The following is an 18630-nucleotide window of genomic DNA, read 5'->3' on the forward strand; positions in this document are numbered from 1 at the left end:
TGAAAGTGACTCAGAATTGCCCCAAGGATGTAAACAGCGCAGATCCAAATGAAAGAGGCTTCTGTTCAGGGCAACACAGACGCTATAATGAAGTTTCAAGTTGCTCTACTGGAAATTACGCTGTGTGTGAAAAAGGAGTTGATGACGTTTATGTCAGCTTTAACGATGGAAGTGAGAGTCAACTAACACGATTCAGAAATGTGATTGCAGTCTTAGAAGGGAAAACACGATTAAAATGAAAGCTCCAATATTTTGGCTGTTTAGACATCCATAAAGTGACACTTTAATATTTTCTAGCATAAATGTGTTATTTTCAATTCCCCCTCCCCCTAAAAAATGCTTTGGTTTTGTTATAAGGTGCCTCTGACAGCTACTTCTGTTTGATGCAGTTTTGTCCATACTCGACTAAGACCAGCGCCTTTTCTCTGATTGGTTAAGTCTGTGTGGAAGACCCACTTGTGAAAACACGTGTTTGTGATGTCGACAGCGTTGGCTCGGAGTGGAGAGGTAGGCGGAGAGCTTTGACAGTGGAGCGCTGTAAATAAACGTGAGAAATTCAAATGTTATTATATGAACATGTATATACATACTTTGGGCCTGAGCAGAAAAATAGTCTGGAACTTGGGAAAGACTTGAGTTCTTGGCTCTATGGTGACGGAGGTACTAATATAGGCAATATAATTGTGATCCAATATAACCACTAATACTAGAAAAAGCTAGTTTGGTAAAATATGGGACATTGAATAAAAGTTTTGCTTGTTTACCTGTGTAGAAAATACACTTGCTCTCTTTATGAGGAGTATTTCAATGGAATATTTATGGGGTGTCCCAAAAAAAGGACAATTTTGTACTCTCATAGCATAGCCAAGGCACAGTGGAGCAACTGGTGGGAGCGTTGGCCTCACAGTTCCGAGGACTTGGGTTCAATCCCGGCCCCGCCTATGTGGAGTTTGCATGTTCTCCCTGTGCCCTCAGCCAATTGTTGCTCAAATTATCAGATTTTAAAGATGAAGTTTTTTGATTTGAGTCATGTAAAATACATTGGCTTTTTTTCCCAAAATGTTAAACAGTTCCCAAATATCTATCAAGATACCTCTAGGGGGGGTCTGACTCATGCAAATGATCCACTGCTTGCTCCATCTCTGTCGTTTCATTCCCATGATCTTAGCAGGCGGCGTTAGGGTGTTGCAACTGGATGAGCGGCTACTTGTTCAAGTGTCACTAATGTATTTTTAGCCACTTCAGCAGTTTTGATAAATGAAGTATTTTTGTTTTTTATTTCATTTCCACGTTCAGGTGATCCCAGTGCCTACTAGTGAAGAGTTGATATGTTATGAGTCAATCGGCAAATCTAGATTCATTTATCAACTATTAAATTTCAACTGATAAGTAATACGCTTTGTGTGTGGAATTGTTTAATTAATCCTCGGAGCTCCTCAATAATGATTTCTCTAGGCACCACGAATCAGCAAAATAACATTATAACAATAGTTCAGAACATTCTGAGACATTCAATCACCCCATCAAAATGATATCAAAATAGTACATCAACAAAATGTAGTCAAATGTCCATCCCGATTACTAATCGCCTACCTACGACGTATTATTATCAGTGATGATCACAGGATATTATGAGTTCCGGTCTGGGGAATAAACAGGACAGCATTCCAGCAGAATTGCTCACACCCTGCTGCTAGATTGCAGCATCTCCAGGAAGTCATTCTTTGGCTAGAACGCCTCCTCCAGCAACCTAACCATCCATTCATCGAGAGAGAAATTATGTTGTTGTATTCCTCTAAAAGACTCGCGATGCTTGTTGCAGTTCCTTGGCTATTACTGGATGTGACTGGATACTTAAATCGCGCTGTGCCTCCAGCTGATTTGTCTGCTTGTGTGTTTATTTACAGCCTTCCTTCCTGACCTCTTTTGCAGTCCAAACACTGCGGCTTGAATCGGTTTATTTGGAAATATGCTTGCCTGTGCATCGGGTCAACCCAATCATTTACCCTGACTTCTTTTTCCGCCGTGACTTAGCCTGCGCATGATGAAAAATGTTATAACGAGAAGGCGCAGGAGGTGAAATGTTTAGCTCAGAAGACTGCATGACAGTATTGGTAAGATCAAAGAGTCTGATCACTATTACCGTAATTCCTGGGCTACAGAGCCCACCTGGTTATAAGCCTCGGTACACAGAAAGAGGAAGTGAAGAAACGGGTTCAAGTGGGGTGGAACGGATGACGGAAGGTTTCTGGTGTTCTATGTGACAGAAGAGTCTCCGTTAGGATGAAGGGCAAAGTTTACAAAACAGTGGTGAGGCCGGCCATGATGTACGGATTAGATACGGTGGCACTGAAGAAACAACAGGAAGCAGAACTGGAGGTGGCAGAAATTAAGATATTGAGGCTTGGAGTGAGCAGGTTGGATAGGATTAGAAATGAGCTCATTAGAGGGACAGCCAAAGTTGGATGTTTTAGAGACAAGATTCAAGATAGGAGACTTTGATGGTTTGGACATGTCCAGAGGCGAGAGAGTGAGTTTATTGGTCCAAGGGTGCTGAGGATGGAGTTGCTAGGCAAACGAGCGAGAGGAAAACCAACGAGAAGGTTGATGGATGTTGTGAGGGAGGACATGAGGACAGTGGGTGTTAGAGAGGAAGATGCACGAGATAGGCTTAAATGGAAAAAGATGACATGCTGTGGCGACCCCTAACGGGACAAGCCGAAAGAAAAAGAAGAAAAAGTCACACAAAGAGTTTACCGCTAGCGTTAACGCAGCACTAGTGTTAGCGCGCACTAGCGTTAAACTCTTTCTGTGTACTGAGGCTTATAACCACGTGTGCTAAGGATAGCGCCGCACTAAGGCTAACGCCGTATCACCGCAAAAACCGCAGGGTTGAAAGCGTGTGAAAAAAGTCACGGCTTGTAGGCCGGAAATTACAGTAACAGAATTATGTTAATGATGAATAGAATACATCAAACTGATAGCGCTATCCTATCTTAGTGCATTGAAATTATAAAGACTGGCCAGAAGAGTCTGGTTGCAATCGATTAAATGAATCAAATAAATTAAAGGAGTCAAAGACCTGGATAAATGAAAGTGTTCACACACATCCACAGAGGAAGGATTCAAACCCCAAACTATGGGACTAACAACTCATCCAGCAAGTCATTTTTTCCCCATCAATATGTCTGCTTTGATGCAGCTGTGGAATATTAATTCATGCTGATGCACAGCTTATTGTGTCCAATAAATTTTGACATTGTTTTCAATATAAGGATTGTAGAGTATCTGTTTCTGTGTAGAATATCGTGACGCTAACAGCGTGCAGGATTCGATAAATAGACGGCATGCTTGGCCTGGCTCTTGCTGTCAATCAGATAGAGCTGGTTCTTCTGATGGTGCGTCACCATCTCGTCCAGGCTGGTGAAAACCTGAGAGAGGGGAGGGAGAAAAAGCCCAATTCGTTATTTCCCCCTGCATTCTTTCATTCATTATTTTTAGCAACATATTTGAGTTTTGAAATTAGAAGCCACAACTACAAATGGAAACGATTGCAATTTCTGTAAAAGGTGAAGAGATGGCTTGGTCTATGTACATATTTTATTCAAATCCATTTGCAAAACACGATAATTTGACACACTATTTCTCTTAGCGCTATGATTTGAGCCCTGAGTTTAACTCATGTACTCTGGACCATTCAATCTGAGTTCACCTCTTCGCTTTTTTTTCCCTCCTTTCCCAGAGCGAAGCCCTGCATCTCCTCCAGGAAGCGGACTGGAATGTTGTAGACTTTCTGCTGGTAGAGCACAGCGAGGGTGAAAGGCTGCCGTGTGTTCTGGGCTGAGCTGTGTCGGATGAGGAAGGTGCCGTCCTACGGCACGGATAGAAAGTAATCACACATTTAAAAAAAAAAAAAAAAAATCAATATTATGCCACTCTTTTTGGAGTTTTCTATAACACGGATGACCACTTGACCACATGAGTAAGCAACGGGCCTGTACCAAAAATAGCTCAGCAGTGATGGGTTATTGTGATTTCCTAGGAATGTTGGAGAAATGTTCACTTCCACAGATTCACAGACATAAAGTGTTACATATTCCTATTCATCTGTTTCCTCCATGGTTGAATCGTTGTTGACAATTGTGAGAAATCATTAATATAATCAGTGTATTCGCTTACGAACAAAAATTTAAGATACAACCACTGCATGGTATCATTGAACAGTAACTTTAGAAGAAGAAGCAATTTTCCAAATAATAAACAATTCTTCAATAACATTAAATTATTGCAACTCCCTGCTGACATTTATAGTCAAACTAAAAATGAAACAAAGAGAATTATATGTGGATTGTAAACAACCACATAGCTTTGCTAAGTCCACTTAGCTTCACGCAAGCAAACAATACAAAATGCCATAGATTGGCTAAGGAATGGCATGGGTCTCTTGGTGTTGTTTAAAAGCAACTGATATTTGAAGACAAACTGTGCATCAACACATAAACGGATAAAAAACAATAGAATTTCCCCTGCTAGAATAATTTATATTTTTGTCTCATACTGAGGGGTGACCATCTGAATTGACGTCTGTATTATGCTGCCCGCAGCTAGCCAAGGGATGCACACCAGAAGGAGCAGCACAATATCCATTACATTGAAGCAAAAAAGTATCACTCAGTGCAATTTTCTTATTGAAAATCACAAACGAAACTTGCAATTTTTTTCAGGAAGCTGGAATAGATTGGGGAGTCGTGGCCTTTGTCACACAACCAATCGAACATTCACCGCCGTATTTTAAACTTTCATACTGGGGTTTTATGGTGGTGGCTGTTCAAGCCTGGAAATTATTTTATTTCTATTTTCTTTGTAAAAGTTGGAGTTTGACCAACATATAGACAAAGCACTGTAAATGTAAAAGGAAATCATAGTTTGGGAATCCTGGACTTTAAATAGGTCAAGTACCTTATTGATTCCCAATAAGAGATCCTCTGCTGTCTTCCTGTTGCAATCACCAGCAAACCATTCTTTGCCCTATATGATTTAACATTAACATAAGTCTATTGTAAACATGAATTATAAGCTAACACAACCTTTTTTTTTTTTCTTACCTCATTCCCCGACTGTTTGGTTGCCCTCCCGCCACCAGAGTAAGCTCAAACAAGAAAGAAAATATTATTCAAATCTAAAAACCTGGAATTAATCAATGAGCTGATCGATGCATTTTTGAGGATAAAAATAAATGGGCTTACTTGCGTGCTTATTATCCAGCATGTGAGGATTTGCATGGCTAAAATGCAGACAAGTAATGTTAGTTTTCAAACACACAACAGCTGTAAGATGCACTTACTGTAATTTCCAGCCTACAAGCCCCGACTTTTTTCACATGCTTTTGACCCTGCGGTTTATGCGGTGATGCAGCTAATTTGTGCATTTTTTTTATAACGGCACCAGGGGGGCATTCAAGCAGAGAAGGTACGAATGAGACCGGTGGAATATATGTGCCGAGGAAGGGACTTTTAGTGGTCCTGTTAGCGCTGCGCTAGCGTTAGTGCTGTGCTAGTGTGTTGCTTTTGTGTTACTGGCGTGTCTCAGTGATATTTACCGGTAAGTTTTATTTTAACCGGCACTGTTAGCCTTCTCGCTACCTTTAGCATGGCGCTAGCAGTAGTACTAGTGTTAGCGCCGCGCTACCGACAAACTCTTTCTGTGTACCATCTTTGTAAATAGCTCGTGTTTCAATTTGGGTTTCAATGTGGGCACTTGCGGCTTTTACACATATGTATGTACCAAATGGTATTTATTTCCTTTACAAATGTGTACTCGGTGAGGCTCGTAACCAGGTGCGCTCTGCAGGCCGTGAATTACGGTACTTCATATACTGCATATTAGCGCATCTTAATCTTCTGCACAATGTTTCCAACCTGAAAATCGTCTCCTTTAGACTGGTTGCCAGAGGGAGCTTAAAGCCTGCTGTCGAAGGCGATAGCTTGGCGGTGACGGGTCTTGCTTCGACGTTTGATGCTGAAATGTTTGCATACCGTCTGTTGTTTATTTACATCATGTGATTATTGCTTGTAGAGTGAATATGAAATGTCTAAAAACACCTTCAACTAGCAGTTAGTTAGTAAAACACTTTCACAAAGTATCACAAAACCCAGTTATTCAAACAGGGATATGTAGACATTTTATATCCAGAGGATAAAGACATTACTATAATGGGGGGTGGGGGGGGGGACTTTACACCTGTTTTTACTTCTGTCATGGAATGCAGGAAGGAAGTCTGAAAGGAAGGAAATACAAAAAGTAAGAAGCGACACTAAATTTCCTTACATGAACAAATGGGAATTCAAATCTTTCCTATGTTTAAAATTGGAAAAGTGCACGGATAACTCACAGAATTTGCTCTGGGAAGTGGAGGCTTCATTCTGCCCAGTGACAGCATGTCGGGGGAGGTGGAAATAGGAGTGGAACAAGCAATGCGATATTAGCACAATACTTTTCCAATGATGACAATAAAGTTGGCTAACAAACTGAGTAAAACTGCTAAAATGTGTCATTATATCTAAGAAAGTGAAAACAAAATCTTTTTCAGAATCCCAGGATTTATTATTTAAAAACAATTAATTTACAAGAATCACAATATAATCCTAACCATAATATTCCCAAAATGATATTTATTTGGAAGCACTGAAATTTGTTATTTATGAGAAGCAAGGAAAAAATGCATTTGATGAAAAAACAAACAGTATTATAGAAGTACTACCTCCCACCCTGAGAATAAATAGGAAATTTGTCAATTTGCTTATTAATTTCAAAAAGCCAATGTTGTACAAATTTATTAATATCAGTACTTCAGTAAGGCTAAGTAGCTAAAAGGTCTCTAAAAATAGAGTAATAAATACAATGATATTCATCCATCCATCCATTTTCTTTTGCCGCTTATCTTACTAATAATATAATTAATACTTTTCATTGTATTGCAGTCGAGTTGTGTACATTTAGAAATTGGAACCACAATAAGGAAACATTAAATGCAACTAATAAGCACTATTATCTATGTAAAGGCAATATATATATATATATATATATATATATATATATATATAATATATATATATATATATATATATATATATATATATATACTTTTTTTTTTAAACATTGAGGTAGACGGATATGCTCTGTACATACATGGGGGAGGGCGTGAGTGACATCTTGGTGGGTGAAGGCATAATAATCGGGCCCCGGGGGGACGGAGGGCAGGCTGGGGGCAAGGAGGGAGTGAAACTAAGATCCTTATCCAGAATACTTTTCATGTGAACTATGCAAACATTTATTCAACATGATCTAGTCCGCATTAATTTGACCTACCAGCTGCTGGTTCTAAATACAGGTTGTCGTTATCCCCCTGAAACGTGAGAACACAGCGTTTGGTGACTGGGTGGGAATTGACCTCAACTGAATGTGTAGGTAACATTTGGCCGATTATTTGCAGTGCATTTTTTCAGGATATTAAAACAAACAATACACAGAAGACAATCAAAATCAAGTCTTACATAAATCTTTTAATTTCTAAACTTAAAACGTTCTTCACTCATTTGTGTATTTCCTTGTTTGCTATGCTGGGCAATCACAGTAGTATCGATGCTGAAACTTATTTATTTTTATTCCCTTAGATGTCCAAGAACCAAACATCCATTTTCTTAGCCACTTATCCTCACAGGGGTCGCGGGGAGTGCGAGGGCCTATCCCAGCTGCCAACGGGCAGGAGGCGGGGTACACCCTGAACTGGTTGCCAGCCAATCGCAGGGCACACAGGGACAAACAGCCGCACTCGCAATCACACCTTGGTGCAATTTAGAGTGTCCAATTAATGTTGCATGTTTTTGGGATGTGGGAGGAAACCGGAGTGCCCGGAAAGAAACCCACGCAGGCACGGGGAGAACATGCAAACTCCACACAAGTGTGGTTGGGGTCGAACACAGGACCTCACAACTGTGAGCTTTACAGCTGACTAGCTGTTCCGCTTTGTTCAAGAACCTGCATCCTGAAATGAATAGAACATGCTACATTATGATTAATTTACCTGTTCTTCATTTGGATCCACATACACATCTGAAAAGCAGACAAAAAATAGGTATAGAGTTGGTGATCTAAAACATAGATAACAGACTGGCAAAATAAATGCAGCTAGATATAAAGCATATAGAGCTGTATAGCACAGTCGCACAAACGTGTAGTTGCCCCTCACGTTGATGTATTGTCGTTGATTGCCAGTTGAGGGGGCGGGGGGGGGGGGGTCGCCATTGAGGGGCGCCCCACAGGTAACATGTAACCTAGCTTCCCTACTGCAGGCAAAATTGCATGGCTTCAATTTAAATGTCAGCTCCGGGTGCCACACATAGACACAAGGGGGCGCCATCAATGTAAGATTTAGGCAAAACTACTAAACAAAGTACATGTACAGTACTCCAAAATATTGAAAGAAAGTCTTGTTTGAAAGAATGCAATGGCAAAGTGGGGGATTAGCAAGCCATTATTCACTTCCGTTGGGTGCAATTATCAGGTTAGTTGACGTGAATTACTGCACCTTCCTCCACGGTAGAGGTAAGAAAGGTAGCGGTGGGAGGCGCCATCGTTTTCCTGCCAGGCTTCTCGTTTCTGTCGACCTCGGGTGCTGAAGGGTGAGACTTGTGAGCCAAATTTGCACCGTGCTGCTGTAAACCCTTGGCGTTCGGCTCCTTTGCATGTTGTTGAGGCTTCGAGAGGAGACAGAAAGTTGCATTTTTTCAAAAGTATTCGTCAAGCTTGACACGCAAGATACCTTTGCTGTATTTACCTGAGGTTTTCCATTCAGCCTCGATGAAGGTGCGGCTAATAGTTGTTGAGGGACTGCGGCAGCATTGGAGCTTCGTTCTGCAAAATTCCAACTATCCATCCATTTTCTATAGCACTTGACCTCAATAAGGCCACGGGTGAGCTGGGGCCTATCCAAGGTTTTCAGGTAAATATAGACAAACAACCATTCACATTCACACCTATGGACAATTTAAAGGTCTACCGACATCCCGATATACATTTTACAATAGCTATTGTTATGAAAACTACATGTAATATTATTCACCTCAATGTCTATACGGGGGGAAAAAAAAGTAATATTGTTCATCGGCGAGCGACGTGAATTTGCTGGTGTGTTTCTTGAGCAGCCACGTAATTCACATGTAACGACGAATCGATTTTCATGTATCGTGCTAACTTGAAATACAATTTGTTCCATATTGCGAATGATCTTTTTCAACCAAAATGATGGAACATTCCGTTAATCCGTTACAAAAGCCACCCAATACGACAACAAAATGTTTGTAATGGGTTTTTAATAAACCAAATAGTGACATTTGTGTTAATACTATATTATTACTACAGAATATTACTACTATATTATTACTATAAGTTATTATAGGGTCTATAATAACATATATCAATGATGTCATTAAATGGAAAATATAGAAATGAAACATTCAAAGTCAAGAAAAGTTATGTTTGTTGTATTACTTTTACAAAAGTATTGAAATAAAAAAAAATGAGCAGAGACCGTGTCATTCATGCGCAAAGTCTCACTCGACATCCCAGCGGTAGCCACATTGCCTGCAACAGACGTCACACTGGGACAGTCACCATTGAGAAGACGCTATGGCAGAGGAACAAGAGAGATTTTTGGATTTTTCCGACGCCCCTTCTGACACCGAAGCTCTTTTCGAAGAAGAGAACATCTCACAATCGAGTGAAGCAACCGAGACAATATTATTGTATTGTTTCTAGCTGTATTTAGATGATATGCGGATCGCTTCTAACTAACAGCAGATTCCCCGACAGACGGACGTGTAACCTGATGAAATATTAAAAATGACAGGCCTATAATTGATTGATTGATTTCCTAACTCTTTTACAAGTCCTGTGTATGTAGCGTACTCAGGAGGACCCAAGCCGGGCGAAGTAACTACTTCAGGGGTGCCCAGACACCGGTGGCCTGTGGGGGAGAGCGCTCCCTTCTCCTCCCCAGCCGCTCTACCTCCTCGTCGGGGATAATGCCGCTGCCGCCGGCGAACGACAATAATGCCGCGTCTACCGGCGAGCTATAACAACGCCGCGGCCACGCACATCGACACATTTAGCACCCCTGACTTACGTATTCTATGAAGTTATTATGACTTTTGGGTCTTTTGTTACGTTCTGAGAGAAGGATTACGTCGTCGGAGCTTTTTATGATTACTGCTTTCGGAGAAGTTGTTCGAGATTGGTAACTATAGGTCTAGTTAGCTGGTTAGCTCGTGTTCCACGCTCTACTTACCTGTCTTTGTACATCTATTTTATTGTTTTGGGTTGTTTTGTATTGCGTGTGTGATTAAATTGTCTTAAACGCGTTACAAGTGCTTTGTTATATGTTGGCAGTTTTACCAGGAGGATTTGTTCTAAATTCATACACTACATATCCTATAAACTGTGAGACAAATTAGTCCCCCGCAACTATTTTTTTTTTTTTTTTTTTTTTTTTTTTTTTTTTTTTTTTTAATAGCTCTATACACACCTACCTGTCATTTAGAACCCATAAAGCGCTCATCCTTTAATGCAGCCCTATGGGGGCACAAACCAGTGCAATCTGTAGGCCGGTCCCAAGCCCGGATAAATGCAGAGGGTTGCGTCAGGAAGGGCATCCGGCGTAAAAACTGTGCCAAACAAATATGAGCGTTCATCTAAAGAATCCCATACCGGATCGGTCGTGGCCCGGGTTAACAACGCCCGCCCCCGGCACTGCTAACCTACAGGGCGTCGGTGGAAATTCAGCTACTGTGGGTCGAAGACAAAGAAGAGGAGGAAACCGGATCCAGCGTCAGAAGAAAAAGAGGAATGCACAGAGCCTACAACTGAGTGTAGGGACTTTGAATGTTGGGACTATGACAGGAAAAGCACAGGAGTTGGTTGACATGATGACTAGGAGAAAGGTTGATATTCTGTGCATCCAAGAGAGCAGGTGGAAAGGTAGTAAGGCTAGAAGTTTGGGAGCAGGGTTTAAATTATTCTACCACGGAGTAGATGGGAAGAGAAATGGAGTAGGGGTTATTTTAAAGGAAGAGCTGGCTAAGAATGTCTTGGAGGTAAAAAGAGTATCAGATCGAGTGATGAGACTAAAATTTGAAATTGAGGGTGTTATGTATAATGTGGTTAGCGGCTATGCACCACAGGTAGGATGTGACCTAGAGTTGAAAGAGAAATTCTGGAAGGAACTAGATGAAGTAGTTCTGAGCATCCCAGACAGCGAGAGAGTTGTGATTGGTGCAGATTGTAATGGACATATTGGTAAAGGAAACAGGGGCGATGAAGAAGTGATGGGTAAGTACGGCATCCAGGAAAGGAACTTTGAAGGGCAGATGGTGGTGGACTTTGCAAAAAGGATGGAGATGGCTGTAGTGAACACTTATTTCCAGAAGAGGGAGGAACATATAGTGACCTACAAGAGCGGAGGTAGAACCACGCAGGTAGATTATATTTTGTGCAGACGATGTAATCTGAAGGAGGTTACTGACTGTAAAGTAGTGGTAGGGGAGAGTGTAGCTCGACAGCATAGGATGGTAGTATGTAGGATGATTCTGGTGGTGGGTAGGAAGATTAAGAAGACAAAGGTAGAGCAGAGAACCATGTGGTGGAAGCTGAGAAAGGAAGAATGTCGTGCGGCCTTCCGGAAAGAGGTGAGACAGGCTCTCGATGGACAACCGAAGCTCCCGGAAGACTGGACGACGACAGCCAAGGTGATCAGAGAGACAGGCAGGAGAGTACTTGGTGTGTCATCTGGTAGGAAAGGGGAGAAGGAGACTTGGTGGTGGAACCCCAAAATACAGGGAGTCATACAAGGAAAGAGATTAGCGAAGAAGAAGTGGGATACTGAGAGGACTGAGGAGAGGCGAAAGGAGTACATCGAGATGCGACGTAGGGCAAAGGTAGAGGTGGCAAAGGCTAAACAAGAGGCATATGAAGACATGTACACCAGGTTGGACACGAAAGAAGGAGAAAAGGATCTCTACAGGTTGGCCAGACAGAGGGATAGAGATGGGAAGGATGTGCAGCAGGTAAGGGTGATTAAGGATAGAGATGGAAATGTGTTGACTGGTGCCGGTAGTGTACTAAATAGATGGAAAGAATACTTTGAGAAGTTGATGAATGAAGAAAATGAGAGAGAAGGAAGAGTTGAAGAGGCAAGAGTGAAGGACCAGGAAGTGGAAATGATTACTAAGGGGGAAGTCAGAAAGGCACTACAAAGGATGAAAAATGGAAAGGCAGTTGGTCCTGATGACATACCGGTAGAGGTATGGAAGCAATTTGGAGAGATGGCTGTGGAGTTTTTGACCAACTTATTCAACAGAATACTAGCGGGCGAAAAGATGCCTGAAGAATGGAGGAAAAGTGTTCTAGTTCCCATTTTTAAGAACAAAGGGGATGTTCAGAGCTGTGGGAACTATAGAGGAATAAAGTTGATGAGCCACACAATGAAGTTATGGGAAAGAGTAGTGGAGGCTAGACTCAGGACAGAAGTAAGTATCTGCGAGCAACAGTATGGTTTCATGCCTAGAAAGAGTACCACAGATGCATTATTTGCCTTGAGGATGCTCGTGGAAAAGTACAGAGAAGGTCAGAAGGAGCTACATTGTGTCTTTGTGGATCTAGAGAAAGCCTATGACAGAGTACCAAGAGAGGAACTGTGGTACTGCATGCGTAAGTCTGGTGTGGCAGAGAAGTATGTTAAAATAGTACAGGACATGTATGATGGCAGCAGAACAATGGTGAGGTGTGCCTTAGGTGTGACAGAGGAATTTAAGGTGGAGGTGGGACTGCATCAGGGATCAGCTCTGAGCCCCTTCCTGTTTGCAGTGGTAATGGATAGGCTGACAGATGAGGTTAGACTGGAATCCCCTTGGACCATGATGTTCGCAGATGATATTGTCATATGCAGTGAAAGCAGGGAGCACGCAGAGGAACAATTGGAAAGATGGAGACATGCACTGGAAAGGAGAGGAATGAAGATTAGCCGAAGTAAAACAGAATATATGTGCGTGAATGAGAAAAGTAGAGGGGGAAGAGTGAGGCTACAGGGAGAAGAGATAGCGAGGGTGGACGACTTCAAATACTTGGGGTCAACAATACAGAGCAATGGAGAGTGTGGTCAGGAAGTGAAGAAACGGGTCCAAGCAGGTTGGAACAGCTGGCGAAAGGTGTCTGGTGTGTTATGTGACAGAAGAGTGTCTGCTAGGATGAAGGGCAAAGTTTACAAAACAGTGGTGAGGCCGGCCATGATGTACGGATTAGAGACGGTGGCACTGAAGAAACAACAGGAAGCTGAACTGGAGGTGGCAGAAATGAAGATGTTGAGGTTCTCGCTCGGAGTGACCAGGTTGGATAGGATTAGAAATGAGCTCATTAGAGGGACAGCCAAAGCTGGATGTTTTGGAGACAAGATTCGAGAGAGCAGACTTCGATGGTTTGGACATGTTCAGAGGCGAGAGAGTGAGTATATTGGTAGAAGGATGCTGAGGATGGAGCTCCCAGGCAAAAGAGCGAGAGGAAGACCAAAGAGAAGGTTTATAGATGTGGTGAGGGAAGACATGAGGGCAGTTGGGGTGTTAAGAGAGGAAGATGCTGGAGATAGGCTCAGATGGCAAAAGATGACACGCTGTGGCGACCCCTAACGGGACAAGCCGAAAGGAAAAGAAGAAGAAGAAGAAGAAGAAAGCGCTCATCCTTTGCACCTCCGCAATCCATTTTTTGGTCTTTTGCAAAAGTGTTTAGAGTGAATCCATCCTCCCGAGTGCTCGAGATAAATCCAGCAATGCGATGAGCCGGCATTTTGGCCAACACAATGAAAAAATAAGTAACTTTTCGCTGGTACAATAGGTATAAAGCAATATAAACACTCAACTTCGCTACTGCAAAAAAACACCACTTCCTGGTTCTTCTCCAACACATATGCCTCGACAGGATTTTCATGGCGGGAGATCCAAAAATCAATATCTGACGTGTGGTGAAAAAACAGATGGGTCCATTCCGGCTGCCTTTTTTTAAACTTAAAAACATACAAAAAATCATGCTTTACGTGTCGGTAGACCTTTAAACTGGAGTCTTCATTGAAGTGCATGTTTTGGGAGTGTGGATGGAAGACTGTGTCTCCAAAAAACCCCACGCAAGCACGGGGGAGAACATGCAAACTGCACGCAGGGAGGCCAGAATGTGGATTAGAGTTTTTAGTGGTGTTTTTACCCATATATACGTTCTCTTCCACTTGTCTCAGTGGGACTGCGACAGCTGCACGCTCACAGGGCGGCGCTTCGTACATGTCGCCCTCTTCCTCCTCGTCCTCCTGCCACTGAAAGATTTACAATCCCATGCTTGCCTTGCCAATGTTAAAAAGAATATGCACACGAGTGCTGTTTTTGCCTAATATTGCAACGGCTCGAGAAATATGATGATACTGGGGTATTAAGTACTTGCATGCAGGATGCCACCAAGGTCAAATAATTCTAATTTGGGATTAATTGTGCTAATGATTCTGAGAGATGCGCCACTGACAAGAACCTGAGAAAATATTTTATTCCAAGGCCTTACGTCAGATAGGATAAAGAACAGATACAGTGGGCATATAAAGTCTACACACCCCTGCTAAAATGCCAGGTTTCTGTGATATTATAAAAATGTGATCAAGATGTTTAAAAAACGTTTTGACCTATAACCTGGACAACTACATCCATATCTATACAACCATGTTTGCATAGTTGTCTATTTTTTATAACCTCTATTGAAAATGAGTCAATTGTTATTTTTCAGTTGAGTTGTACAGTTCGCATTAATGGTGGATGAAATCTGGCTGTGGTTAATCAAGCTGTACTTTTTTTTGATAACAAAAACCTGCCATTTGAACGTGTCACGAACCTCCGGTGCGGGGCTTGACCCAAATGCAGGACTCCAAGACGAGGACGTGATGTTAGGTGTAGTTTTATTCAAGCTGAGGTGGCACAGAAACACTGTGACGAGGATAGTGCGACACTGCACTGTTTTCAGTGGTGGAGATTCCTACTGTCAGTGAATGCAACACACAAACTCAGGGCACAACGCACAACAAACTGGCGAATGCCAGTGACCAAAACTCCCACTTAAATACACCATCTAATTACGGTCCCAATGTGAAACAGCTGTGAGCAGTGACAGGTGGTACCGACCAGGGCAGTGGCCACGCCCCTCTTGGCCGTGGTCCAGGCTGGCTCATGACAGAACGGAGGTGTGCAGACTTTTTATATCCACTACATAGGAAATTAAAAAAATGTTCATGTTGATTTTGTGAGTTTGATACAGTAAGCAGTAAATATTGGTGGCGTGTTCAAGGGGATTTTTTTTTTAGCGATGAAGCGAAATGATAATTTCTCACTAATGTGGCCCCTGCCATACCGGTTGAGATTCACTCGTCTATCAAGGAGCAGATCTGACATTTCAAAAATATACTGTACTTACTACTCCATGCTGTTTCCACCCAAAGTCCTGATTGTTGTCTGAAACAATGATGCGGTTATGCAGAAGGGAAACAAAAGAAATGATCAAGGGGAAGTGACATCACCTGTCCTCCTGGGTGGCACCGGAGGGTTGCTGCATGGACGGAAAAGATGCTCGGCTCAAAGGTTCACGTCAGGCACAATTGACACTTCAAGGCTTTATACTTACACGTTCTTCAGTTTGCCAAATAAGCTCTGTGGGAGGACCAGAAAAATATTCGGATAGTTCAATATTAAGTAGGGTACTGTACAAGTTTGTCCTCTCCTGAATGTATGCTGATAATCATTGACTTGTCTTTACTGGTCAAACATTGTGAGTCACTCAGAAGCGCTCCCTGACCGATAAAGATGCTTTGTTCAGGCTGTGAAAATCAATCAATCAAATCTAACTTGGCAACATTTTGAAAAGTCGTCATCGTTACATAATATTGTTCATCGGCGAGCGATGTAAATTTGCTGTTGTGTTTGTTGAGCAGCCACGTAATTCACATGGAAAGACGGATCGATTTACATGTATCGTGGTCACTTGAAATACTATTTGTTCCATATTGCAAATTATCTTTTTCAAGCAAAATGATGGAAAAGGCCATTAATCCGGTACAACATGCACCCAATACGACAACAAAATGTTTGTAATGGATTTTTAATAAACCAAATAGTGACATTTGTGTTAATACTATATTAGTATGACATTACAACTATATTATTACTATATGTTATTATAGAGTCTATAACAGCATCAATGATGTCATTAAATGGAAAATAAAGAAATGAAACATTCAAAGTCAAGAAAAGTTATGTTTGTTGTATTAATTTTTACAAAACAATTGAAATAGTTACACTGTTATTACATTTTCAAGAGTGCAACTTGTAATTGTCACCCATTGCATTTCCAAATTAATCTCCACAACACTGCACGTGGATGAACTGTACATGGAGATGGTCTCAGCACCTCAGTACATCTGTGGTATTAGTTTTTCTTGACAGAGTTGGAAAGAGTACAGAATACAATTTTCAAGATTATCATAATTGAATATCTGTATTATAACTACATCTGCGTTAAGTTTTTCGCTTGGGCAAGGAAACAAATAGATGATGTGTACTTTAACTATTCACTTTCATTATGATACAGTATTGTATCTCTTATTATACCTATATAATTTGATGATAATTTGTATTTAATTTATTACCCAGATATTACCTTTTTTTTAACTTTAATAGTAGCGCCAGTTCATTATGAGTGACCTGAATCCAAATGAATGCAAAAGGAAAAGTGCAACAAATAGCTTCATATTTTGTGTCACCCTGCTCTCATGATCACATAAATATATATATATTTTTTCCCCAAACCAAGTTTCAATGCTGGAAAATATAATCCTTAAATTGCTAAAATGGGGAAGTGCTAACGACAGTCCAGTAGCTGTTTTTTCCACACGACTCCACAGGTATGAAATGTCATGAAGCAAGTGTTGACATAGAGTAAATGATTATAGAAAGATAAATGGTATTTACCCCCCCCCCCCCCTCCTCCCCCACGTTATATGCACACATTTATGATGTCAATAAGAGACAACGCTGCTTTTCACATGAGGCTATCAGAGTACCGGGAAGAAACTTCATCCTCATTATTAGATCAGCAGGTTATCAGCAAAATTGTATGTTTTGTGCTCAAAGGCGTCAAATTTCAACTGTGCAAATTGGGCAGTATCGCTCAGAGGATATAGAAACATTCACAAAACACTTTGTGTCTTATGAAAAGAGGAAGGGGAAATAAAAACCTTTAACATTGCGTGCAATCTGCTGCATTCAAATGATTCTCTTTGCATACATGACAACTATGACCGTGTCTATTGTACAGTAAGTTGTAGTATATTAGTCGTGCAATATATTTAACTTTTTCAAATTAGCTGTAGTAATTTTGAATTGATATTACTCCCAGATTCTCAAGACTTCATGAGGGCATTACTGCACGGCAACTTTATTTCCCCCTAAATCTGAAAAACTGCAAGCATGATTATGATTCAAATCCACTAATGTTCAAATGTATACAAAACCTGGCAATGCATTTTAACCATGTAAAAGTATTTAATACTGCGGGCATGTCCGTCTGTAAACGTTTATTCCTTAATCCAGCATTTAAAAAAGAGAAATAATAGAACAAACGTAATAGTATTTAAAATGATCTATATTTAGATCGTGGATATCAAATAATACGTTACCATTTTCATGATTTGGACTGAAGTCTCCCAGGTCAAGTGATGAAGAAATGGGCGTCTTTGTTTGGAGTTCCGCGTCCAAATGCATACAAGCAATGTGATCACACCCACAAAATGGAGGAGAGTTGCCACCCAGCTCATTAGCATTTTGTCACCTGTCGTGTCTGAGACCACGAATCTAAATGCGTCATTTTAGAGTGCCGCAAAGTGGTCCAGGGCGGGAATGTCTAAGATAGTCACTGAAATGTGTCGGATGATAAACATAATCACAATTTTGACATCCACTTTTGCAGGGGTTTGAATTTAAAAAAAAATGTTTTTTTAAACAAAAAATAGTTGTGGATTGGACACTCTAAAATTGCCCCTTGGTGTGATTGCGAGTGCGGCGGTCTGTCTCGATGTGCTCTGCGATTGGCTGGCAACCAGCTCAGGGTGTACCCCGCCTCCCGCCCCTTGACAGCTGGGATAGCCTCCAGCACTCCCCGCGACCCTCATGAGGATAAGCGGCGAAGAAAATGGATGAATTGATGAAAAACTGGATGGAATTCAACAGGGGCATTATATATCCACCTGGTATGAAAGAGAGTGTTCATAATCGATTATACTGCTGCTCTATTTGTCGATGCTCGTTAATCAATGTATTTGCGTTTGTATGATTTAGAAATTCATTATATGGTTAAGACCAAGAAAAATATAACCTTTGAGACATTTGACTTATATACAGTGGTAGTAGTAGAATATTTCATATAGTACTGTGGAAAGTAGTCTGTCATGTCAAAATTAATAAAAAAATTCAAAAGAATTTGCACCAAAAATAAAAATACCAAGCA

The 18630-nt window shown here is 41.2% G+C and overlaps 1 protein-coding gene across 1 annotated transcript; it reads right to left on the bottom strand.

The window, feature by feature from the left end:
• Window positions 1–1411: 1411 nt before the first annotated feature.
• si:dkeyp-117b11.1 (B-cell linker protein) lies at window positions 1412–17824 on the bottom strand. Its single transcript, XM_061816135.1, has 18 exons — window positions 17804–17824; window positions 15754–15779; window positions 15650–15678; window positions 15547–15584; window positions 14302–14407; window positions 8837–8913; window positions 8588–8756; window positions 8084–8112; window positions 7369–7405; window positions 7189–7261; window positions 6392–6422; window positions 6241–6277; window positions 5919–6018; window positions 5247–5284; window positions 5106–5149; window positions 4960–5028; window positions 3713–3871; window positions 1412–3431 (listed from the first exon to the last, which is right to left on the bottom strand). Exons 1-18 carry the CDS (start codon window positions 17810–17812, stop codon window positions 3315–3317), a joined length of 1188 nt encoding a protein of 395 aa, XP_061672119.1. The 5' UTR covers window positions 17813–17824; the 3' UTR covers window positions 1412–3314.
• Between the last annotated feature and the right edge of the window lie 806 nt (window positions 17825–18630).

Source organism: Syngnathoides biaculeatus, chromosome 4, assembly GCF_019802595.1.
Source record: "Syngnathoides biaculeatus isolate LvHL_M chromosome 4, ASM1980259v1, whole genome shotgun sequence".
In the NCBI taxonomy this organism is placed as follows: Eukaryota; Metazoa; Chordata; class Actinopteri; order Syngnathiformes; family Syngnathidae; genus Syngnathoides; species Syngnathoides biaculeatus.